General features: G+C 43.6%; 1 protein-coding gene across 9 annotated transcripts in view; it reads left to right on the top strand.

Moving 5' to 3' along the window:
• The window catches only part of LOC115155674 (mitogen-activated protein kinase kinase kinase kinase 4), a 95,511-nt gene that overhangs the window by 65,701 nt on the left and 4,474 nt on the right, over positions 1-25,336 (top strand). For 2 of the 9 annotated variants that reach the window (XM_029702544.1, XM_029702542.1), the window contains exons 15-31: positions 1,978-2,133; positions 3,591-3,806; positions 6,213-6,325; positions 8,148-8,305; positions 8,506-8,603; positions 8,828-8,836; positions 9,380-9,561; positions 10,438-10,540; positions 11,139-11,471; positions 13,047-13,161; positions 13,398-13,565; positions 13,660-13,803; positions 17,072-17,206; positions 17,706-17,806; positions 17,980-18,129; positions 18,334-18,493; positions 18,616-18,755. In XM_029702544.1, coding sequence (XP_029558404.1) covers positions 1,978-2,133; positions 3,591-3,806; positions 6,213-6,325; positions 8,148-8,305; positions 8,506-8,603; positions 8,828-8,836; positions 9,380-9,561; positions 10,438-10,540; positions 11,139-11,471; positions 13,047-13,161; positions 13,398-13,565; positions 13,660-13,803; positions 17,072-17,206; positions 17,706-17,806; positions 17,980-18,129; positions 18,334-18,493; positions 18,616-18,755 — 2,481 coding nt within the window. The remainder of the gene's footprint in view (positions 1-1,977; positions 2,134-3,590; positions 3,807-6,212; positions 6,326-8,147; positions 8,306-8,505; positions 8,604-8,827; positions 8,837-9,379; positions 9,562-10,437; positions 10,541-11,138; positions 11,472-13,046; positions 13,162-13,397; positions 13,566-13,659; positions 13,804-17,071; positions 17,207-17,705; positions 17,807-17,979; positions 18,130-18,333; positions 18,494-18,615; positions 18,756-25,336) is intronic. The other 7 variants (XM_029702543.1, XM_029702548.1, XM_029702545.1 and 4 more) reach the window with 7 other exon arrangements.

The raw sequence follows: 25,336 nt of genomic DNA, 5'->3' as shown, positions 1-25,336 counted from the left end.
GGTGTTGAAAAATGGATTTATTATCACACCCTACTCTTAATATCTAGTTAGAGTATATCACAGTGTATCTGAATGGAGCTAACTATTGAGGTTGGAGTTATTCATTCTCTGGGCAAAGTTTGGGAAGCCAGAATGTTTATTACAGTCCTTAATTGAGGATGTCACCAGGATGTGGGAGTGTCCTACCAACAGGAAGAGAAGGTTTTCATTGTTTCTCTACCAATGTTCCTAACTCTGCTGAGATGGTGTGTTGTTAGCGGATCTGCGTGGCAACATGTTAACACTGTGTATGTTGTTGAAGGCCTCTGTTCCTCCAGGGGTTTGATGAGGACATTAGATAATGTGAGGATATGATCACCCACATCCCTTCAACTTCACACCACCGTTGCTTGTCATCGTTTCTCTCTCTCAACCAATGTCTTACTGTCTCCCTCATGTCTTCTTACGCATCATCAGCTTTTAGCTCAGTCATTTTTCCTTTTTACATTTTAAACCAATATTTGGCCTATATTGTAATAGTAAATATTTTCAAAGCATTTAAACGCTTAATTGGGTCCCAGTGAAAATACAAACCCACTCAACATTTCCCTCGTTACATGGATACAGCTTATTTATACAGAACTACTTCAAATAGAACAGCACACACCATGCTTCAGTGGGGGGGCCACGTTTAGATGTTGATGCACCACCACACCTCCCTGCACCCAGTAGAACAAGTGTTGGGAGCTGGAGGAGCAGCGTAAGGCCCTGAAGCAGCTATAGCAGGAGCAGACCTATCTACTGCTCCTCCAACAGCAGCCAAAACCCATGCAGCCAGCCACCAACAGGTCTGAGTATCCACAACTACTATTGATCCAGGAGAGGACCAAGTCCCCACAGCTGTTGATCCAAGAGAGGACCATGTCCCCACAACAACTATTGATCCAAGAGAGGACCAAGTCCCCACAGCAACTGACCCAAGAGAGGACCATGTCCCCACAACAACTATTGATCTAAGAGAGGACCATGTCCCCACAACAACTATTGATCCAAGAGAGGACAAATTCCCCATAACAACTATTGATCCAAGAGAGGACAAATTCCCCATAACAACTATTGATCCAAGAGAGGACCATGTCCCCACAACAACTATTGATCCAAGAGAGGACAAATTCCCCATAACAACTACTGATCCAAGAGAGGACAAATTCCCCATAACAACTATTGATCCAAGAGAGGACCATGTCCCCACAGCTGTTGATCCAGGAGAGGACCAAGTCCCCACAGCAACTGACCCCTGACCCCAAAGGCCCCACGCCTGGGCCAATTGGAGAGGTGAACCCAAGCTTCATTGCCATGACGCTACTGTCGAATGCTGCTTTTGCTTGTGCTGCTGCTGTAGTCATAAACTGCTGTAAGGTGTGCATTTTTATGTGGGGTGTGTGGCTTGATTTCTGGTGTGAGGGTCTTTCACTTTAGTGATCATGTTACTATTCCTGCTCAGGATGAGGCCTCTATAGAAACTACAGATACAGCCCTGGGAAAATGCATGTCCAAGCTACCTACCCATATCCTTTCAACATTCAGATGGCAATATATTAACGTTTCACCAATCTGTCCAATCAAGTGTACATGGAAGTGTCCTGTTTGGGTTTTGTTGTCAAATGGAGACCCCTGTTGTCAGATGGAAGTACAGCACCTTGGAAAAATGAAAACTCTTCTTTATATTTGTCTCTTCTACAAACTAAATTATTATGAACATAAAACATTAAACGCCCAGTGCAGCCAAAAACGTGATTGTCCTGTGTTTTTTATATATTTCCACACTGAGGTTGGAATAATACTGTGAAATTGTGAAAATTATGATAATGCCCCTTTAGTGTAACAGGTATTTCAAAAGACCACCTGAAATGTCTTACTACTTACTGCTGCTGTGGCTCGATCCTCTTTGTCCTGATGATGGTTAATGACTCTGTCCCCCTCTCTCTGTCCCTCCAGGCTGATGAGAGGTACCGTAAGAACATCCAAGGTTCTCCTCAGGCCGCCCAGGTTAAGGTTCAGCCCCCGGTTCCTCCCCGCGCCGCCGAGACCATGGCCAATGGAAACGCCCCCATTGCTGTCCAGCCTGCCATGCAAAGGCCCATGGAACCCCAGGTAACCACAACAACCAAGATGGCCGATCGCCAGTTGCTTATTCCTCCTTTTGTTACTCTGCCCTTTTCCGTAGCTCTACTTTTTCCAATCCCTTCTTCCTTCCAGGTAGTTCTAACAGGGTGGTCTCTCTCTCTCTCGCTCTCTCTCTGGGTTGTGTATCTGCAGTAGTGGTGTCTTACTACCTACAGTAGATTTTTGTTCTTGTGTTTACTATCTCTTCCCCCTCGCTAACTCTCTTCTAGCCTCTGTTCTAGCTGAATTCTTTCACAGTGTGGAGAAATGTGGGTGTTGTTCTCTGTCCCTTACTGATGACATAGTTGACCTTTTCTAGTCCCTTAATAGGTAACTCCATCGTCTTTGATACTTCCCTGGGTGACAGCCTATCCTCCACCACTGTGTTATTAGGAGGTCCAAGCTGCTTGCTTCTATTCTGGCCACTCATTGCTCAATACCAGCTTTACCCACTCGCTCTACCTCTGACTGCTTTCTCTATTGTGTGAGTGTGTGTGTACATTGCCAGGTTGGTGACTCCTTTTATAAAGGTAGAGCTGTTACATGTACATCTTGACTGTGTGCTAAACAACACAAACACATCCATAATTCGTCTTTCTGATTTCACAGTGACTCAGTATATCACTAATATCATCTGCTCAGAGACTCAACCAACCCAGCGTGAATACAGTCATTAATGTCACAGGGCACCATTCAGGGAAACATTCTGTTTTTGGATAATGTCATGGTAATTAGATGTAACAGTGTGGAATTTGGTGATGATGATGATGTAATTGATTGCTAAATGATTTAGCAGAGCCATTAAATGCATTAGTCACTTTTCTCTCGTTAGTGACATGTCATTAGAGACAGATATGAGGCGTGTTGGGCTTGTTACAGAAAACTCATTTGTTGAGTGATACATCTTTTTGGGGTTTCCTGTCTGAGTGCTTCTCAGTGCATATTTGAAATCAATTGGAAAGGGAATAAATTCAGTCATAAACCTAGTATGGATATGTCCCTATTGGATTATACTCCTCTTAGTTGTACCAGAAAAAGTTTTCTTGAATGTGTGCATGCCGTTATGTGAGTGTTTGTGTCAACTGTCTATGCATGATGCTACAGTAGTTGATCTGTGTATGCCTTGTTTATGTGATCCATGCTCATTCTCACAACTGGTGATGAGACTGAAGCGTCATGAGCATCAAAACGGGTGGAGCAGTCATTGGGAGCAGTCATTGGCTGTTTGTGATGTGAAACAATCAAATGCTTCCTAAGACTTCCCATTGGTCTCAAGACAACTCTGCCCATTTTGATGCTTCCTGAAGTTTCAGTATCCAATCACTGTCTGCTGCTTGGGTTTGTGGTCTTGTTCTCTTTTCTCCCTCCTCCTCCCCCAAACCTCCCCACTCCTCCCAATGTGTCCTCCCCCTCTGACACCACCCGTCTGTCTCTGTCCCTGGAAGGTCCAGTGGTCCCACCTGTCCGCTTCCCCCGTCGTCTCATGCTCCCATTCCTTCAGTGAGCCCATCGTCCCTAGCTTTGCACACCTCCACCTGTGCTCTCAGGAGCAGCACCATCACCCTGCACCATCATCACCCGCACGCACTGACCCGCAGTCCAACCCCCAGCCCAAGGCCCTGCCCCTTGACAAGGCCCCCACAGACGACACCCCTCCCAGGGTAAGATAGGCCCATCCTCTGGCAAAGTCGGGTAAACTGGTAGTCATTAGACGGCTTTGCTAGGAAGTCTGAACTGTAGACCGGTATACTAGTAGTCACTAGATGCTGGAGAGGACAACATTGGAGTGAGTGAGCAGAGTGACATTTGTCATAGTAACATTTCTAAGACGGAGCGACCTCCTCCTCACCCTAGCCTGCTGAGAGGATTCAGAGAGAGCATAACGTTATGAAAGGATTAGAGGCTCGTTCTCTATTCCCCCTCTGTCTCTCCTCTCAGAACCCTCCCTCGTTCAGCCTCCCAGACCTCCATAGCAGACTGATGTAAAAATACCAGAGAAAGAAAGCTGCAGCAGCAATCACTCGACAGCTGAGTGCTTTTGCATTTCAGCATTTTAGAGATGCTCCCAAATCAATGGGACGCTGGAGGCTGTCACAAATAAAGGGTAGGATTCAGACGGTTAGAAACGTTCTCCAAGGAAAATATTCCTCATGTTGAAATCGTGACCTTTTTTTGCCCCCATCTGCACAAGTTAGAGGTGGTATTGTTGTCCTCTCTTCACATAGGGCCTACCTATCAAACATCACTTCCTCTTCTTTGGTGAGGTATGAGTATGCCATTTCCTGTTCTGCCCCCTCCTTCCTGTGTAAGCCTTTGGTAGTTTCTCATATCAATGTCAGTGTTAGTTAGCGTTCCATCTGAATGGAGTGGCTTTGTTCCGCCCTGCTTTGCTTTGGATGCTGCCCCCTGTTCCTTCTTAAGCTGTTCTCCCTCCTGTCCCCTGGAAACTACTAACAAGAAATGCTGAAATCTATAATATAACTTTAAAGCTGTTTTTGTGTTAGCCACCCCACTGAAAGAGAGGGTTAGGTCTGACACAGCAAAAGACAGCGTTATATCCACACGCTTCCCTTATCAACCCCTGTGTGGGCGCGCAGCTCCCCGGGACTGCCGCGCAGAATAAATATTCATGCGCGCAGAGAAGCACATCGGACTAGGATTCTATTACATTGACAGGCACGGCTCTACACAAACCTGTGCACCATAACCAATCAGAGCTGCAGTAGACCTATATGCAAAAATACCATTGCCATATATGGATCTGTGCCATTCACTTTTAACTGGACTGTTTTTACAGCATGGGCGGTTGTGAGTAGATGTGCTTGTTTTGAGATCAAAGCGAGAACTATGTGTAGCGACATGTGCACATTTATACATTTGTTCATATCCTTAGTGAGTTATTAGCCCAGTTATAGATCATTTGTTCATATCCTTAGTGAGTTATTAGCCCAGTTATAGATCATTTGTTCATATCCTTAGTGAGTTATTAGCCCAGTTATAGATCATTTGTTCATATCCTTAGTGAGTTATTAGCCCAGTTATAGATCATTTGTTCATATCCTTAGTGAGTTATTAGCCCAGTTATAGATCATTTGTTCATATCCTTAGTGAGTTATTAGCCCAGTTATAGATCATTTGTTCATATCCTTAGTGAGTTATTAGCCCAGTTATAGATCATTTGTAGTCAGCAATGGGGGAGTGATTACTTCCTGCAAGAGCACAAAACGTGTGCATTTCTAGACGTCTTTGAAAAGCAAGTTAGCTAAAGCGCATGTTCTTGTCTTAAAGGGGGCAGTGTTGTATTTTGAGACAGGCTTGAATAAGCTAAGTAGCCAATAGGCAGAGGGTAGCATAATTTGTCTGATTCTCTGCAATAATGGTATGGGATTAATTATGCGTTTTATTTAGTAAAATGGTTTCTTCCATCAAACAACACAACATTTTCAGTCACCTCCTTGTCTGAAGGACAATAATGTCAAGCCCTGCATGTTTTTTTCAAAGGTCTCATGGAATGTAGGCCTACATTGAACACCACACATTGGCTGCTACTGTAGGCTGAACGATAGAACAGCAATTTCCATGTAAAAATGTTATGGGATGCATTTTCTCCATTGTTTTTAATGGTAAGCCACTCTGTGGTAGGCCTACGTTATGATCAAATAGCCACAGTAGCCTACTTGACCACTGTTAAAATTAACTTAAAGCGGGTACAGCCTTAGTGTTCACAGTAAAAGCACGCACAGAATTTTCTGCGCTCAGCAGACCTGAAATTTGCTCAGTGATGAAAAACATTTGAGGGAAGATTGGTGTGGATATAATGCTGTCTTTTGCTGTGTCAGACCGATCTCACTTTCAGTGGTTTGGCTTTACGCAGTGTGAGTATGCAGGGACATAGTTTGGACGTTGTAGAAACGTTTTGGGGACTTTCTAAGGACATCTTAACAATGTGTGTCTAGCTTTTGTGCTTCTGGCACCCCATGTCACACTCTCTTGTACACATACGCCCTCCGAGAGTGTGTATGTGCCCGTAGAGTGTGTTTGTGAGCAGGCATCTGTATGTGTGGAAGGTTCCTGTGAGGACAACGTCCAGGTCTCCAGTACTGTCACGCAGGGACTCTCCTCTCCATGGCAACTCCAATGCCACGCCTAACAACCCGGCGGGCCAGAGGAACACCTGCAGGTACCTTTTCACGTCCCTCCATTTATCTTTTTCTCTGTCTCGTTTTCTTTATTTCTCTCTTTCGATCGATCCTTTTTGCTTTATTTTGTTGTCACTCTGTCTGTCTCGCCCTCCGTCTGTCCCTCTGTCACCACTCCACCATCTCCACTTCTATTCGGGTTGTTAGTACTGGGAGGCAGGTAGTCTAGCGGTTAAGAGCTTTATGCCAGTAACCGAGAGGTTGCTGGTTTGAAACCCTGAGTGGGCCCTGGTGTAATAACCTTCTGTTCTGCCCTTGAGCAAGGCAGTTAACCCCCAACAACTGCTCCCCAGGTGATGATGATGTGGATCTCGATTAAGGCATCCCCCCACACCTCTCTTATTCAGGGAGGTTGGGTTAAATGCAGAAGACAGATTTTGGTTGAATGCATTCAATGTGCAACTGACTAGGTATCTCCTTTCCCTAATGTAAAACCTCTACATTGTGTGTCTATCTGTTCTCTGTAGAGCCCTCTTCTCAATGTGTGGATACTGGGTTGGATTTATGGAACATTACTTACTGTTCTGCCATGCTTAACATATCCTTGTCTCCTATGTGTGTGTGCACACTGTCACACACACTCTTCCCTTCTTAGCATGTCTCTATAATGCTGAGCTTCATCTCCTTTGAGACTGTGCATGTCTGTGTCTATGGAAATGTATGTGTGTTTCTTTATGGGTCTGTCTATTAATATGTACTTTATGTATGTGTATACATGTCTATATGTAAAGAATATCTGTGTATGTAAAGTATTATTAGGTACACCCATCTAGTACCGGTTTGGACCCCCCCCTTTGCCCCCAGAACAGTCTGAATTCTTCGGGGCATGGCAACATTGCTCAATTGGTATCAAGGGACCTAACGTGTGCCAAGAAAACATTGCCCACACCACTGACACCAGCCAGTACCGTTGACACCTGTCAGGATGGGACCATGTACTCCTGACTATCATCAGCATGACTCAACAGGAACCGGGATTTGTCGGACCAGGCAATGTTTTTCCACTCCTCAATTGTCCAGTGTTGGTGATCTCGTGCCCACTGGAGCCACTTCTTCTTGTTTTTAGCTGATAGGAGTGAAACCCGGAGTGGTCGTCTGCTGCAATAGCCCAAGACAAGGACTGATGAATTGTGCGTTCCGAGATGATGTTCTGCACACCACTGTTGTACTGCGCCGTTATTTGCCTGTTTGTGGCCCGCCTGTTTGTGGCCCGCCTGTTCGATTGCACGACTGCCATTCTCCTTCAACCTCTCAACAAGCTGTTTCACCCACAGGACTGCCGCAGACTGGATGTTTTTTGTTTGTCACACCATTCTCTGTAAACCCTAGACACTGTCGTGCGTGAAAAGCCCAGGAGGCCGGCCGTTACTGAGATACTGGAACCAGCGCGCCTGTCACCGGTCATACCACACTCAGTCACTTTGGTCACTCATTTTGCCCATTCTAACATTATATCGAACAGTAACTGAATGCCTCGATGCCTTTCAGCCTGCTTTATATAGCAAGCCACGGCCACCTGACTCACTGTCTGTAGGAGTGAACGGGATGGTGTAGCTAATAAACTGACCACTGAGTGTATGTAAAGTACAGTGTGTATGTAAAGTATGTGTCTATACAGTATGTAAAGGTTGTGTGTCTATACAGTATGTAAAGGTTGTGTGTCTATACAGTATGTAAAGGTTGTGTGTCTATACAGTATGTAAAGGTTGTGTGTCTATACAGTATGTAAAGGTTGTGTGTCTATACAGTATGCAAAGGTTGTGTGTCTATACATTAACAACCCCTCTGTATTTCTCTCCACAGTGCTGCAGCGGAGCCGCGTCTGCTGTGGGAGCGGGTGGAGAAACTGGTTCCCAGGCCAACGAGTGGCAGTGGTAGTACTTGCAGCTCCTCTGGCTCCAGTAACTCCAGCTCCCAGCCCAGCTCTCACAGTGGCTCAGGGGAGAGGTTCAGAGCCCGCTGTGAGTCTGATATTCCCCTGATACACACATGCATTCATAGTCTCACGCATAGTTTCCTACATGCACACTCTCAAGACACACACACACACACACATAATTAATGTTTACAAAGTACTCACATTTACAATTAAATTCTTGGCACAATTCTCCACATAGCTCTTTAATTTACTGACCGGTATCCCCCATTGTCCCTCTCTCAGCCTCATCAAAGTCTGAGGGTTCTCCCCTCCAGCATCCAGAGCATGCTGGGAAAAAACCTGAGGAGAGGAAGGAGTCGGTCAGAACTAACCGACTGGCGGTGAGACCTTACCCCCGTGAAACTAGTGGTCTAGCTAGTGTACTAACTAGTGTTGAACTACACTTAGTGTTGAACTACACTAAGTGTTGTGACACTTCAGAAAGCGGTGGAATTAAGTTTTGAGTGGGAATGATGGTTTTACAATAATCTGACATAGTTCTTTGTGTGTGTGTGTTTGTTTCGCCCTCTGCGCTGTGGATTACCGGTACTTGTGAATTCTGTAGGGGGAAGTGGTAAGCTAGAATGAAATGGGGTGTGTATTTGTACTGACGTTCTCATTGGCTGAAGGGTTCTGTACTAATGGCTTGCCTTTCTCCTGATTGGTGCTATTTTACTCATGTTCCTTTTAACCTCAATCTCCTCCCCTCATACTTGTTATTTATTTTTATTGGATCATTCAATCACTCACATACTTGCAGCCCCTTCCTTCCTTGTATGCTCGGGTCTGGTCACTTGATGGACTCACTAACCTCTTCCAGCCTTGTGGACACATTGGCAGTATGGCAGCAGTGTATGTACTTACTCATCTCTTTTCTCATATCCTATTGGCTTTGCTACTCACCGGCCGGCTCTTCATTGGCTGGCGCACCTGTGACCTCACTTCTTTCCCCAGCAGCTTCCTGCATCCTGTCTCCTGCATTTAACCCTGCGAGTGACCTGGCAACACATCCACAACCCGGAAAGAGAGCTAAAAAAAGAGAGGGAGATCAAGACTGAAAGAAAGAGAGAGAAAGGGATGGAAGCATAGTTTGACCTCTGCCCCCCCCCTCCCCCAGGATCTGACCGCGCTGGCCAAAGAGCTGCGTGTGGTAGAGGACGTGCAACGCCCCCACAAGGTGACGGACTACTCCTCATCTAGTGAGGAGTCGGGGACCACGGATGAGGATGAGGATGATGAAGAGGTGGACCAGGAGGGAGGAGAGGAGTCTACCTCAGGACCAGAGGACTCTCATGCTGTGTATGTAGAGGAGGACACTAGTGACCATGTTATTTATGGGATAACTATTTGATTCTTAGATCGGACATATTAAAGTGTGTATATGAAAACTATTTCTAAGATGCATACTTTGTTTTTCCGAACTCACTTCACTCGCGCAAAAGAAGGAAGCTTGCGCTGCTCGTGCTAGCACATGCACAGATCAGCTGCACAGCTGGAACTCTGACTAAGGCATTTACATGTCCTAATAATTAGAAAGACTGCTCAGAAAACCAGGTGTTTAATCATTGTATGCTTACTTCGATTATGACCTTACACTGATTTAAAATGAGCAGTTAGGTGTTTACTTGACTATTGCCATACTCAGCCTAGTGCCATAATCTGTTTAATATCGAATTATTAGTGTGCATTTAAACGTACTCAATGACATCATATTGCAATGACATTTGAGCTTGTGATTGCAATGAAGGAAAAGTCCGGTCATTATAACTAGGACTGCCAGGGACCTCAAGATACGATAATATCACCATACTTCGGTGCCAATATGATGTGTATTAGGATTCTATATGTATTGCGATTCGATGGTCTAAACCATACGTCTGCTGCAGAGAGACAAGAGAGAGCCTTGAGAAAACGAGCTTTGATCAGTCATGGAAATAAAAGTGCTGAAAACAAATTGGCTCCCTATTTCAAAAGAAGATGGAGTACAAGCTATGAAGGAAAAATACTGGAGTTTTGGTGCAGGAACAGAAAACTACTGCAAAAATAATATTGCCATATTGTGAAAACGATACCATATATCATCAAAAATAATATCCCGATATGTAACTGTATTGATTTTTTCCCCCAGCACTAACCATCTTCCTGGTTCTCTGTTTATTCGACCTCCTCCACCAGCTCCTCCAGACTAAGCAACGGAGAGATGGAATCGGTGAAGATCTTGATCGTTCACGACAAGGGCGAGAGTGACTGTAAAGATGACACTCTGATCGTCAGACCGGTAAGGCCAACACCCAGGCCATGCCGTCCACCTCTCTTATAACAACATATCAGTCACACACTGTAAACCTTTTAGTTATTTTATTGTGGTATTTAATTTACTAATTTGTCCCCTTATAGTTTACCCACTGTGTTTGATATTGTGTTGGACCTCATCTTATTTGTTCTGTCATTGTTTACTTTGTGTTGCTGGTGAAGGGGTTTGGGTTAGAGTGGAAGGGGGTCGGTTAGCCTGGAGAAATGGACCTACTCCCAGTATTAACCACCCGCTCCCCCATTAGATGACAGTATAAAGGCTAGATGGTAGTCCTGCAACAGATTGAACATCATAAAATGGCTCCACTAAAGTCATAGAAATTATTTATTAATACATGTAAACTAAATTATTACACTTTTGGTGTCTGTTGACCATTTTCTTATACTTAATCCTCAATTGAATGTGTCTGAAGTCTCTTACAGTAGTAGACTGTAGCTTCAATAGACTACTTTACTAGACTACTTTAGTAGACTAGTCTTCCCTTAACACAATAGCCAATAGAATCCCTCCACCGCAGAGAAAGAAATCTAGACCCAAAGTGTGCACCTGTTCTTACTTCCAGAGTACAGGTGACAACAAAAAGCGACCTGCCCCCAGCCCTGGTCATGGCCTTGTCCCTGGGTTTAACACCAGCCCCGGGCTGATTCACCCTGCCCTCCAGGGCCTTCCAGGCCTCCAAGGCCTTCCAGGCCTTCAAGGCCACCCTGGTCTCCAAGGCAACCAGGAGAAAAATGGCTTTGTGGGCCGCATTCACCTCCTGCCTGACCTGATCCAGCAGAGCCACCACTCCCCCTCCTCCTCTGCCTCCTCCTCTCCCTCCTCATCCAGCATGGCGAGCCCCACCATGTCCATGTCCCCCCAGAGCCCACTGGACAAGCTCAGCATACTCCTGGAGGTATGTCCCTCAGCCCCCCTCTGACCCCTGGCCCTCCTTCAGGCCTGGGTCTGCAAGGAGCACCCTCTGCTGGTTGCATCTGCTCTCTCTCTCTGGCCACCTAGTGGTGCTCTTTATCGTTTCCTTTTTCTGAGTGCAACGACTAATCTAGTTTCCTCCAAGCTCTGTAGGTAAGGTGATGTGGTGATGGATCATTTTTGTTGTTCCCTCTGAAAAAATATTATTTTTACAGTTTTTAGCAAGTTTCTGGTATTTGACATAATTTCTTCTTTTTGAGACTATATTAGGTTGCACTGGCTTACATGTTCTTGGAGGCCCATTACAGGTATTCCTTTAGCCCTAAGATCTCTATCTCTGATTATTATTTGTTTATTTTAATCAGTCAGATCGTTAAAGACATTCCAGAAACCCTCTCAAGACTAGGCTACAACGTAGCGTATTTCATGAATAAGCACTGGCAATTGCTTTACCATAAAAAGCCATTCCTTGAAATATATTTTTGTTCCTCAGCTTTTGTTTTTACCTGAACATTCCATCTGTTTTACTTTTACCCACCACCATAGAGACCTCTTGTTTTTTCCTTGTTCACTTTACTTCAATGTGTGATTTTGTGAATTTTTCCCTATGCCTGATGGCTGCATGCTCCTTACATCTGCCTCAGTTTCTTGCTTCCGTCTTTCAACATTTCTCTTTGGTAGTCTTTGAACTTTATATTGAACTTATACAGTGCCTTCGGAAAGTATTCAGACCCGTTGACTTTTTCCAAATTTTTCTACGTTACAGCCTTATTCTAAAATGTATTAAATAAAATAATGACAAACTGAAAACAGGTTTTTAGAAATTGTATTTATTTACATAAGTATTCAGCCCCTTTGCTATGAGATGCAAAATTGAGCTCAGGTGCATCCTGTTTCCATTGATCATCCTTGAGATGTTTCTACAACTTGATTCGTGTCTGTCTGTGGTAAATTCAATTGATTGGACATGATTTGGAAAGGCACACACCTGTCTATATAAGGTCCCACAGTTGACCGTGCATGTCAGAGCAAAAACCAAGCCATGAGGTCAAAGGAATTGTCCATGGGGCTCCAAGACAGGATTGTGTCAAGGCACAGACCTGAAAATAGCTGTGCAGCAATGCTCCTCATCCAACCTGAGAGCTTGAGAGGATCTGCAGAGAAGAATGGGAGAAACTCCCCAAATACAGGTGTGCCAAGCTTGTAGCGTCATACCCAAGAAGACACAAGGCTGCAATCGCTGCCAAAGGTTTTTTTTTAATACATTTGTTAACATTTCTAAAAACCTGTTTTTGCTTTATCATGATGGGGTATTGTGTGTAGATTGATGAGGGGAAAAAAACATTTAATACATTTTAGAATAAGGCTGTAATGTAACACAATGTGGAAAAGTCAAGGAGTCTGAGTACTTTCTGAAGGCACTGTATATTTCATATTGCACACACTGCTGCCATTGTTGTCTTGATCTATGAGTTGGCAGGTAAGTCAATGTCATAATGGTAGAAATACATGTGATTCTATGTATCCTCATTGTTGTTCTATTCTCCTGCTCCTCTAGAGTCATTCTGTCAGCAACACAATGCAGAAACACAAGTCCTCCTCCTCCTTCACTCCTTTTATCGATCCACGCCTCCTCCAGGTCTCTACATCCGGCGCCGCTCTCAACAACCTGGGTAAACCCATTCTCCCAGCCCCCTTATTGGATGACAAGTCCCCTTCAGTAGTATCTGAGTGGTTCCCTCCAGTGTCAATCAACCTGGTGTTAGATTCTGAGGCAACACCAGAGAACGAACACCTGTTTATAACTGACAAAAGTTATATAAATGTATACTAAATATAACTAAATCTGTATGATAGTAAAACATAATCTGCTTGTATTTACACTCAATCCCTTCCTTGTCCTCTGCAGCATTTGGGAACGATGCCAGGCTGGCGGAGGCACTGAGGGCGGACCCGTCACGTAAAGGCTCCGTGGTCAATGTAAACCCTGTCAACACACGGCCGCAGAGCGACACCCCAGAGATCCGCAAGTACAAGAAGAGGTTCAACTCTGAGATCCTGTGTGCTGCGCTCTGGGGTGAGTGGTCACAATTATCTCTGCTATGTAGTTATCTCAGTCATATCAGTCTTCGCCACAGGTGGCAGCAAACTAAATGCGAAAGTGTTTGTAGGAGTGAACCTGCTGGTGGGGACAGAGAGTGGTCTGATGCTGCTGGATCGTAGCGGTCAGGGGAAGGTGTATCCCCTCATCAGCCGACGCCGCTTCCAACAGATGGACGTCCTGGAGGGACTCAACGTCCTGGTTACTATATCAGGTTTGTGCACGCTATACATATAGTTACTACACACACTATACATGCACAGTTACTACACATACAGTTAAAGTCGGAAGTTTACATACACTTAGGTTGGAGTCATTAAAACTAGTTTTTCAACCTCTCCACAAATTTCCTGTTAACAAACTATAGTTTTGGCAAGTCGGTTAGGACATGTACATTGTGCATGACACAAGTAATTTTTCCAACAATTGTTTACAGACAGATTATTTCACTTATAATTTACTGTATCACAATTCCAGTAGGTTAGAAGTTTACATACACTAAGTTGACTGTGCCTTTAAACAGCTTGGAAAATTCCATAAAATTATGTCATGGCTTTAGAAGCTTCTGATAGGCTAATTGACATCATTTGATTCAATTGGAGGTTTACCTGTGGATGTATTTCAAGGCCTACCTTCAAACTCGGTGCCTCTTTGCTTGGCATCATGGGAAAATCAAAAGAAATCAGCCAAGACCTCAGAAAAAAATGTGTAGTCCTCCACAAGTCTGGTTCATCCTTGGGAGCAATTTCCAAACACCTGAAGGTACCACGTTCATCTGTATAAACAATAGTACGCAAGTATAAACACCAACGGACCATGCAGCCGTCATACCGCTCAGGAAGGAGACGCATTCTGTCTCCTAGAGATGAACGTACTTGGGTGCGAAAAGTGCAAATCAATCCCAGAACAACAGCAAAGGGCCTTGCGAAGATGCTGGAGGAAACGGGTACAAAAGTATCTATATCCACTGTAAAATGAGTTCTATATTGACATAACCTGAAAGGCCGCTCAGCATGGAAGGAGCCACTGCTCCAAAACTGCCATAAAAAAGCCAGACTACGGTTTGCAAATGCACATGGGGACAAAGATCGTACTTTTTGGAGAAATGTCCTCTGGTCTGATGAAACAAAAATAGAACTGTTTGGCCATAATGACCATTGTTATGTTTGGAGGAAAAAGGGGGAGGCTTGCAAGCCGAAGAACACCATCCCAACTGTGAAGCACGGGGTTGGCAGCATCATGTTGTGGGGGTGCTTTGCTGCAGGAGGGACTGGTGCACTACACAAAATAGATAACATCACGAGGAAGGAAAATTATGTGGATATATTGAAGCATCATCTCAAGACATCAGTCAGGAAGTTAAAGCTTGGTCGCAAATGGGTCTTCCAAATGGACAATGACCCCAAGCATGCTTCCAAAGTTGTGGCAAAATAGCTTAAGGACAACAAAGTCAAGGTATTGGAGTGGCCATCACAAAACCAATCCTATAGATCCTCAATCCTATAGAAAATTTGTGGGCAGAACTGAAAAAGTGTGTGAGAGCAAGGAGGCCTACAAACCTGACTCAGTTACACCAGCTCTGTCAGGAGGAATGGGCTAAAATTCACCCAACTTATTGTGGGAAGCTTGTGGAAGGCTACCAAAAACGTTTGACCCAAGTTAAACAATTTAAAGGCAATGCTACAAAATACTAATTGAGTGTATGTAAACTTCTGACCCACTGGGAATGTGATGAAAGAAATAAAAGCTGAAATCCATCATTCTCTCTACTATTATTCTGACATTTCACATTCTTAAAATAAAGTGGTGATCCTGACCTAAGACAGGGAATTTTTACAATGATTAAATGTCAGGAATTGTGAAAAACTGAGTTTAAATGTATTTGGCTAAGGTGTATGTAAACTTCCGACTTCAACTGTACACGGGAAAACACAGACATGCAAACACTGTCGTGTGAAATTCAGTACTGAGAGAGACTTGGTAATTTCTTCAAACAATCATCTTTATTTAATATCGATTAATTATTGCAATAATGAAACCATCAGCCCAACAGTCTTGTTCTGACTGTTAGGCTGAGAGCCTAACTGAAAATGAAAATAATTATATTATATCGGACCTACAAATGCTTAGTCACAATGGTTCCATCTCCCATAAGCCATCTTGGTTATCTACACAGGATGGTGTTTTAGCCCCAACCTGGCTTTGTTTCCCAGATGCCAGGAAGAATAGGCAATGCGGGATTGTTCTAAACTCTTCCAGGCTATCTCTATCTCGGGTCACACACACCACATCTTGTCTATGGAATGCCGGCTTTTAGGTTTTTATCACCAATTGTCAGCTTCAAGCTATCTCTAGTAAAACCCATGTCCTCAACAACCAGACTAGCTGCAAGGTGCTAGAGTGGAGACCATAAAACACAGCATTAGAAGGACAGAAATATCTTACTGTTTTGTTAAGTAAATAATTGTTACATATCCAACAAATAAGGTGAATACATCATTTTTCTATCGCAACACATACACACACACACACGTTTAAGATGTCTAGGTGATCTCTCTGATGAGACCGTTCGTGCAAAGGTGTCGGGCGGTGTCTGACTGTAGGTTCCTGCTTCTCTTTCCTGTGCTGTGGTCACGTCATTCATTCACTGTAACAACCAACGCTGGTTCCTCTGGTGTCACCCAACAGACATTCAGCCAGAGGAAATCGAGTAAATGGCTAGTTAGAGTGTACCACATCATATATTTGTATTGCATGTCCACTGACACACACGCAAAGGTTTCCATGGTGGAAGCACAGAAACACACATAGATGCAGTGTCATCTGTCATTTTGATGTCATTTTGCAATGAATGAAGAAAGGATCCATGCTCAAAAGAGACGTGGAGACAATTTGATGTTGCTTCTTCAGTTTTTAGCTTAGATAGAAATACATATTTTTTATTCTTCAAGTCATTGTACTTTATCATTCTCAGTAGATTAATATAAAAGTTGTGTGTGTGTGTGCCGACTTGTTGGTCAGTTTACAGAAAATGTTGTCTTTCAATTTGACCTTGACCTAAATTTACAAACACAATATTCCGTTATGTTGCAATGTGTTGTCAAATATTCAGTACAGGTTCTACAACAATACAGACTCTGTCATTGACTCAGCATATCCTCTGTACTAGTATTGATAATGATGTCTAATATAATACCAGTAATTAAATACATAGTAAAAACTCCAATAATACCTTTATTCATTCAATAAAGACGCTTCCTCCACACATTACATAGGAGTAGGGTGAAGTTGCCCCTACATGCTGATCTTAGGTCAGTTTGGGATTTTCCCCACTAATGGTTAAGTTTAGGATTGGGGAGGGGAAGCTGATCCTAGATCTGTACCTAGGGAAACTTCACCCCCTGTGCCATTACATATGGATTATATATCGTAGGTACCCTGACTCTTGACCTCTCCCGCTTGTCTGACCCTGTCCCGTGAAGGCAAGAAGAACAAGTTGCGTGTGTACTATCTGTCCTGGTTGAGGAACAAGATCCTGCACAACGACCCTGAGGTGGAGAAGAAGCAGGGCTGGGTCACTGTGGGAGACCTGGAGGGTGCTGTTCACTACAAAGTTGGTATGTCCCATCTCCAGCATGCATCTGGCCAATGGAGTTGTAAGGATGGGAAGTTCATTTTTGCGGAGAAAATTGAGGACAGTTTTTGCATAGAAATTGATGTTATGGTCAAATGAGTCTGCACCCATGTTTAGGGACCCCTGTTTTATAAGTCAGCACTTCATGTCATGACTGGAACATGTTGGAAGGGATAAAGTCCAGAGTTTGGTAATGAAATCTACAGCAGCGTATGAAATACCCTCTGTCTACCCAGCAAACACCATGTCCCAATTCTGCACTGTCACATCTCTGAGTAAGATAATAAGACTGTAATATATGTCAGCTAATAGCATTTTGGTAGAATTTGATTTCATACTACATATAGTATCTGGGGCAGAGAACTTAAAAACAATAAGGCTACTGTGTCATTAAACGTCTTGAGGATGCTCTGAATTGACCCTGTTAGTTGGTGCCTCCTTATGGCAACATCCTCATGTGTCCCAACTGGTTTATTCCCCAGTGAAATACGAGAGGATCAAGTTTTTGGTTTTGGCCCTGAAGAACTCGGTGGAGGTCTATGCATGGGCACCGAAGCCCTACCACAAGTTCATGGCTTTCAAGGTGAAACCTTCGATGCCCCTGCTTATGCATGACAGATATTCACTTCCATCTATTCAATTAGTCATGCAGCTATTGTGAATTGTCATGACAATGATAAAATGACTCCCAGACACACATGCACACACTACTGTACTGTATGTGAATAACCTTTGCCTCCTGGTTGACCCCTGCAGTCATTTGGTGACCTGGTGCACAAGCCCCTGCTGGTTGACCTGACGGTGGAGGAGGGTCAGAGGTTGAAGGTAATCTATGGCTCCAGTAACGGATTTCATGCTGTGGACGTGGACTCAGGGGCCGTCTACGACATCTACCTGCCCACCCATGTAAGAAACACACTCATGTCTATGGAACCTCTCATTCCCTTCTCTTCCTCCTTTTTTTTCAAGGATAACTTCATTATTGAATTAATAATTTCTCTCTCTCCCCCTCTTTTGCTCTCTCTCCCCCCCTCTTTTGCTCTCTCTTATACTTTCTTCTCTTCCCCTCTCTCTTTCTCTCTCCCTCTCGTGCTCTCTTTCGCTCTGTAGATCCAGACCAGTATCCAGTCCCATGCCATCATCATCCTGCCCAACACAGATGGCATTGAGCTGCTGGTGTGTTACGAGGACGAGGGTGTCTATGTCAACACCTACGGACGCATCACCAAGGACGTGGTGCTGCAGTGGGGCGAGATGCCCACTTCTGTGGGTAAGTGGACACAGACACACTCACACACAATAGGTCCTTAAATGAAGTATTTAAACATGTTAACTCGGTTGCCATCCCACCTACTCACAGCCCTATCCCCCTCTTTGTCTTTCTCTCTGTAGCCTATATCCGTTCTAACCAGATAATGGGCTGGGGGGAGAAAGCCATAGAGATCAGATCTGTGGAGACTGGACATCTGGACGGAGTCTTCATGCACAAGAGAGCCCAGAGACTCAAGTTCCTGTGTGAGAGGAACGACAAGGTGAGACGCCTGGACACGTACACACACATTTGGAGGTACTCTCCCCAGGTCTGTTTACACGAATAACTCTGTCAAAATCACATTTTATTTGTCACATGCGCCGAATACAACAGGTGAAGACCTTACCGTGAAATGCTTACTTACAAGCCCTTAACCAACAATGCAGTTCAATAAATAGAGTTAAGAAAATATTTACTAAATAAACTAAAGTAAAACATTTTATAAAAAGAAACACAATAAGATAACAATAATGAGGCTATATAAAGGGGGAACCAGTACCAAGTCAATGTGTGGGGGTACAGGTTAGTCGAGGTAATTTGTACATGTAGGTCGGGGTAAAGTGACTATGCATAGATAATAAACAGCAAGTAGCAGCTGTGTAAAAATAAAGGGGGGGGGGGGCAATATAAATAGTCCGGGTGGCCATTTGATTAATTTGTTCAGCAGTTTTATGGCTTCGGGGTGGAAGCTGTTAAGGAGCCTTTTGGTACAAGACTTGGCGCTCCGGTACCACTTGCCTTGCGGTAGCAGAGAGAAGTCTTTAAAATAAAAAAATATGGGCCTTCCTCTGACACCGCCAAGTATATACAGTACCAGTCAAAAGTTTGGACACACCTACTCATTCAAGGGTTTTTCTTCATTTTTACTATTCTCTACATTGTAGAATAATAGTGAAGACATCAAAACTATGAAATAACACAAAGGGTTTGAATACTTAATGTCATATTTCAGTAAAAAAAATGAAATGCACAAAAATCAAACTATTTTTGCTTTGTAATTATGGGGTATTATGTGTTGATAGATAAGGGGGGGACTATTTATTTTAGAATAAGGCTGTAATGCAACAAAATGTGTAAAAAGTTGCGGGGTCTGAATACTTTCTGAATGTACTGTATACTTCTGGGAACTTGTTAGACAATCCAGAGGCCAGAGAATTTCTATCTTGGGTTTGACTTCCTGGTGGTTGATATAGCTTTACCATAGATTTTATGGGTTGTATTACTGACTGTTGTTTAAACAGGAATTCTCTGCATTGTTATCACTAGAGGTTTCTTATGATTCATGACGACACATCTTGATTTCCATGGTCACAATGGATCAATGATTGTGAATGGCATCAAAAAATCATATGCATGTCTGTAAGTTCACCCCTATCTTGATGTATCACCGATCAATCAGTCAAATGTAGTTATAAACCCCTATTACATCAGCAGATGTCACAAAGTGCTATACAGAAACCCAGCCTAAAACCCCAAACACCAAGCAATGCAGATGTAGAAGCATGGTTGCTAGGAAAAACTGCCTAGAAAGGCAGGAAGGAACCTAGGAAGAAACCGAGAGAGGAACCAGGCTCAGAGGTGGCCAGTCCTCTTCTGGCTGTGCCGGGTGGAGATTATGGCCATTGAGGCCTGATTGTTCTTCAAGATGTTCAAACATTCATAGATGACCAGCAGGGTCAAATCAGAGTAATCAGGCCAGGTAGTCCTGAGACATAGACCTTAAATTCACACAGGACACCAGATAAGACAGAATAATTACACCAGATAGGACAGACTGAGCCTAGCCCCCTGGCACATAGACTATTGCAGCATAGCTACTGGAGGCTGAGACTGTGGGGGTGTCAGGGGACACTGTGGCCCCATCCAACGATACCCCTGGACAGGGCCAACCAGGCCCGGATATAACCCCCACCCACTTTGCCAAAGCATTCCCCCCACACCACTAGTGGGATATCATCAGACCCCAATTTACTACCCTGAGACAAGGCTGAGTATAACCCATGAAGGTATGTACGGCAGGACCAAACCCTTATGAAGGTATGTACGGCAGGACCAAATCGGAGAGATGGGTAGGAGCAATCTCATGTAATATTTGAGGTTAGCAGTAAAACCTTGAAATCAGCCCTAGCCTTAACAGGAAGCCAGTGTAGAGAGGCTATCACAGGAGTAATATGATCAAATTCTTTGGTTCTAGTCAAGATTCTAGCAGCCGTGTTTAGCACTAACTGATGTCTTTTTACTGCTTTATCCGGGTAGCCGGAGAGTAGAGCATTGTGGTAGAATAATCTAGATGTGACAAAAGCATGGTGTCGTGGAATTATTCCAGTCAAAGGAGAGAGACTTTTAGATTTCTTCAAAACAATTGAACTTTATTTTTTAATTACAGCAGTAATGGAGTTGGTCGGTAACCACCCTTAAGGTAATCACTGAGAACTCTACGAGCAGAACTAAGCCACAGCATTTTATAGTTAAGACACATCCACCTGAATACGGGACAAACAGATTTGTGAAATTATACAAAGGTAGATTGTGCTCTCATGCAACAGACAGCAAGATTTACATTGCACCAGGTTTCTGTCTCTAGGTCATTTTCTACTTGTTTATACAAATATACTAATGCAACATATGACACCAGGTCCTTCGCTTAATTTATGAAGTCCAGTATTCATCTGCCATGTGGGAGAAATAAACTGGAGGGAGGGTATGCCTGGTACTGGCAGACATGCACACAGACACTAATCATGGAATGGAATGCAGTCTTTAGGTTTTATCACCAAGGCATTGTAAATCAGCTGTCAGCGTTAAGCCTCAGAGACTCCTCTCAGAAGGACAGACATTGTGAAAATACTAATATAGGAATACATTCTAATATAAAAGTAACGTGATTAACATAATGTTGTAATTCTACCACATCATTTTTGAAATGTTACGAAGATGGAATAAAGTTGTCCTTGAAATATTATTGGTCCTTCACTGTTTTGAGACTGTACAACCTTCAAGATTTATTGTCAGATCCAACAGCAGATCTTTGTTTCTTGGGACCTAGAACTAGCATCTCTGTTTTTTCAGAGTTTAAAAGTAACACATTTGCCACCATCCACTTCCTTATGTCTGAAACACAGGCTTCCAGGTAGGCAATTTTGGGGCTTCACAATGTTTCATCAAAATATACAGCTGTGTGTCATCCTCATAGCAGTGAAAGTTGACATTGTGTTTCCGAATGACATCACCAAGAGGTATAATAATGAAGAGGTTCGATATAGGCCGATTTTTACATTTTCCGGGTCAAGGTTTAGCTTTTTCAAGAGAATTTATTACTGCCGCTTTTAGTGAGTTTGGTACACATCCAGTGGATAGGGAGCCATTTATTATGTTCAACATAGGAGGGTCAAGCACAGGATGTAGCTCTTTAAGTAGTTTAGTTCGAATAGAGTCCATGCAGCTTGAAGGTTTAGAGGCCATGACTATTTTCATGAATGTGTCAAAAAACTTGTCTCCATTGATCCAAGGTTCTGACAGTCTTTGCAGATTCAGGACAACTGAGCTATGGAGAAATACGCAGATTCAAAGAGGAGTCTGTAATTTACTTAAGTTGCAATTAGGTTTGACAAATTGGATGATTGAGCAGCAGTGAGGACTCTTCCGATATTGCACAGTACTGTCTTTCCAAGCTAGTTGGATGACTTCCAATTTGGTGGAGCGCCATTTCCGTTCCAATTTTCTGGAATCTTGCTTCAGGGCCCGGGTATTTTCTGTATACCAGGGAGCTAATTTCTTGTGACAAATGGTTTTTGTTTTTAGGGGTGTGACTGCATCTAGGGTATTGAGCATTGTTAAATTTAGATCCTCGGATAGGTGGTTAACCGATTTTTGTACTCTGACGTCCTTGGGTAGGTGGAGGGAGTCTGGAAGAGCATCTAGGAATCTGGGTTGTCCGAGAATTTATAGCACGGCTTTAGATTATCCTTGTTTGGGGTCTGATCAGATTTGTTAACGATTGCAAACGTAATAAGATGGTGGTCCGATAGTCCGGGATTATGAGGAAAAACATTTAGATCCACAATATTTATTTCATGGCACGAAACTAGATCCAGGGTATGACTGTGGCAATGAGTAGGTCTGGAGACATGTTGGACAAAACCCAATGAGTCAATGATGGCTTCGAAAGCCTTTTGGAGCCTTTTCCATGTGAATATTAAAGTCATCAAAAAATGTTAATATCTGCCATCACTACAAGGTCCGATAGGAATTCAGGGAACTCCATGAGGAACGCTGTATACGGCCCAGGATGCCTGTAAACAGTAGCTATAAAAAGTGATTGATTAGGCTGCATAGATCACTGGTTGCTCACTAGTGTAACCAGGAGGAGAGGCCTTATTTAACACAGTAAATTCATCAGGCTTAAGCCATGTTTCAGTCAGGCCAATCACATCAAGATTATGATCAGAAATTAGTTCATTGACTAAGACTACCTTGGATGTGAGCGATCTAACATTAAGTAACCCTATTTTGAGATGCGAGATATCACAATCTCTTTCAATAATGACAGGAATGGAGGAGGTCTTTATTCCAGTGAGATTGCTGAAGTGAACACCGCCATTTTCTGTTTTCCTCAACCTAGATCGAGGCACAGACACTGTCTCAATGGGGATAGCTGAGCTGACTACACTGACTGTGCTAGTGGCAGACTCCACTGAGCTGGCAGGCTGGCTAACAGGTTGCAGGCCAGGCAGCAGGCTATCTCATTGTGGAGCTAGAGGAGTTAGAGCCCTGTCTATGTTCATAGATAAGATGAGAGCACCCCTCCAGCTAGGATGGAGTCAGTCACTCGTCAGCAGGCCAGGCTTGGCCCTGTTTGTGGGTGAGTCCCAGAAAGGGGGGCAATTATCTACAAATTCTATCTTTTGGGAAGGGCAGAAAACAGTTTTCAACCAGCGATTGAGTTGTGAGAGCTCATCACTCCCCCTAACTGGGAGGGGGCCAGAGACAATTACTCGATGCTGACACATCTTTCTAGCTGATTTACACGCTGAAGCTATGTTGCGCTTGGTGACCTCTGACTGTTTCATCCTAACATCGTTGGTGCCGATGTTGATAACAATATCTCTATACTCTCTACACTCGCCAGTTTTAGCCTTAGCCACCCTCTTCAGATTAGCCTTAACGTCGGTAGACCTGCCCCCTGGTAAACAGTGTATGATCGCTAGATTATTATTTTTAAGTCTAACACTGTGGGTAATGGAGTTGCCAATGACAATGGTTTTCAATTTGTCAGAGCTAATAATGGGAGACTTCGGCAGCTCAGACCCTGTAACGGGTGGAGGAGAGACCTGAGAAGGCTCGGCCTCTGACTCCGACTTGCTGCTTAATGGGGAAAACCGGTTGAAAGTTTCTGTCGGCTGAATGAGCGACACCGGTTGAGTATGCCGACAGCATTTCTTTCCAGAAAATTGTCCGGCTGCGGGTACTGTGTGGGGATATTTATACTACTATCTGTACTTACTGGTGGCACAGATGTTGTTTCATCCTTTCCTACACTTAAATTGCCCTTGCCTAACGATTGCATCTGAAGCTGTGCTTGCAACACAGCTATCCCCACCATAAGGCGATAGTTCTCCTGTATATTATGAGTACAGCTACTGCAATTAAATGTCATAGTGTTAATGTTACTACTTAGGTTCGGCTGGTGGAGGTTCTGTAGAACCATGTCCAGATAAAGCGTCCGGGGTGAAAAAGTTGAATGAAAATAGTAGAGCGAGGTAAAAACTAAGACATTGGTAAATGTGTTAAATGCAGATTTTGATTAAACGGTTAGTAAAAGTAAAAACCAAAAGGTTGGTGGGTAGCCAAGTAGCAACAAACAGCACAGCAGCATGGAGACAGGTCCAAAGGTTGTGACTTTGTGGCAGTGGTAACTAACCGAATTATGTTTTTATTTATTTATTTATTTATTTTTATTTAACTAGGCAAGTCAGTTAAGTTCTTATTTACAATGACGGCCTACCAAAAGGCCTCTTGCGGGGATGGGGGCTGGGATTAAAAATACAAATATAGGACAAGACACCACAACACTACGTAAAGAGAGACCTAAGACAACAACATAGTATGGCAGCAACACATGACAACACAGCATTGTAGCAACACCACATGACAACAACATGGTAGCAACACAACATTGCAGCAGCACAACATGGTACAAGCATTATTGGGCACAGACAACAGCACAAGAAGGTAGAGACAATAATACATCACGCAAAGCAGCCACACTGTCAGTAAGAGTGTCCGCGATTGAGTCTTTGAATGAAGAGATGGAGATAAAACTGTCAATTTTGAGTGTTTTTTGCAGCTCGTTCCAGTCACTAGCTGCAGCGAACTGAAAAGAGGAGCGACCCAGGGATGTGTGTGCTTTGGGGACCTTTAACAGAATGTGACTGGCAGAACTGGTGTTGTATGTGGAGGATGAGGGCTGCAGTAGGTATCTCAGATAGGGGGGAGTGAGGCCTAAGAGGGTTTTATAAATAAGCATCAACCAGTGGGTCTTGCGACAGGTACACAGAGATGACCAGTTTACAGAGGAGTATAGAATGAAGTGATGTGGGGAATCTGATGGCCAAACGGTAAAGAAAATCTAGCCGCTCGAGAGCACCCTTACCTGCCGATCTATAAATTATATCTCCATAATCTAGCATGGGTAGAATGGTCATCTGAATCAGGGTTAGTTTGGCAGCTGGGGTGAAAAAGGAGCGATTACAATAGAGGAAACCAAGTCTACATTGAACCTTAGCCTGCAGCTTTGATATG

This window comes from Salmo trutta, chromosome 20, assembly GCF_901001165.1.
Source record: "Salmo trutta chromosome 20, fSalTru1.1, whole genome shotgun sequence".
Lineage (NCBI taxonomy): Eukaryota > Metazoa > Chordata > Actinopteri > Salmoniformes > Salmonidae > Salmo > Salmo trutta.
The sequence above is the reverse complement of the archived record's forward strand: the minus strand, read 5'-3'. Positions and strand labels throughout refer to the sequence as shown.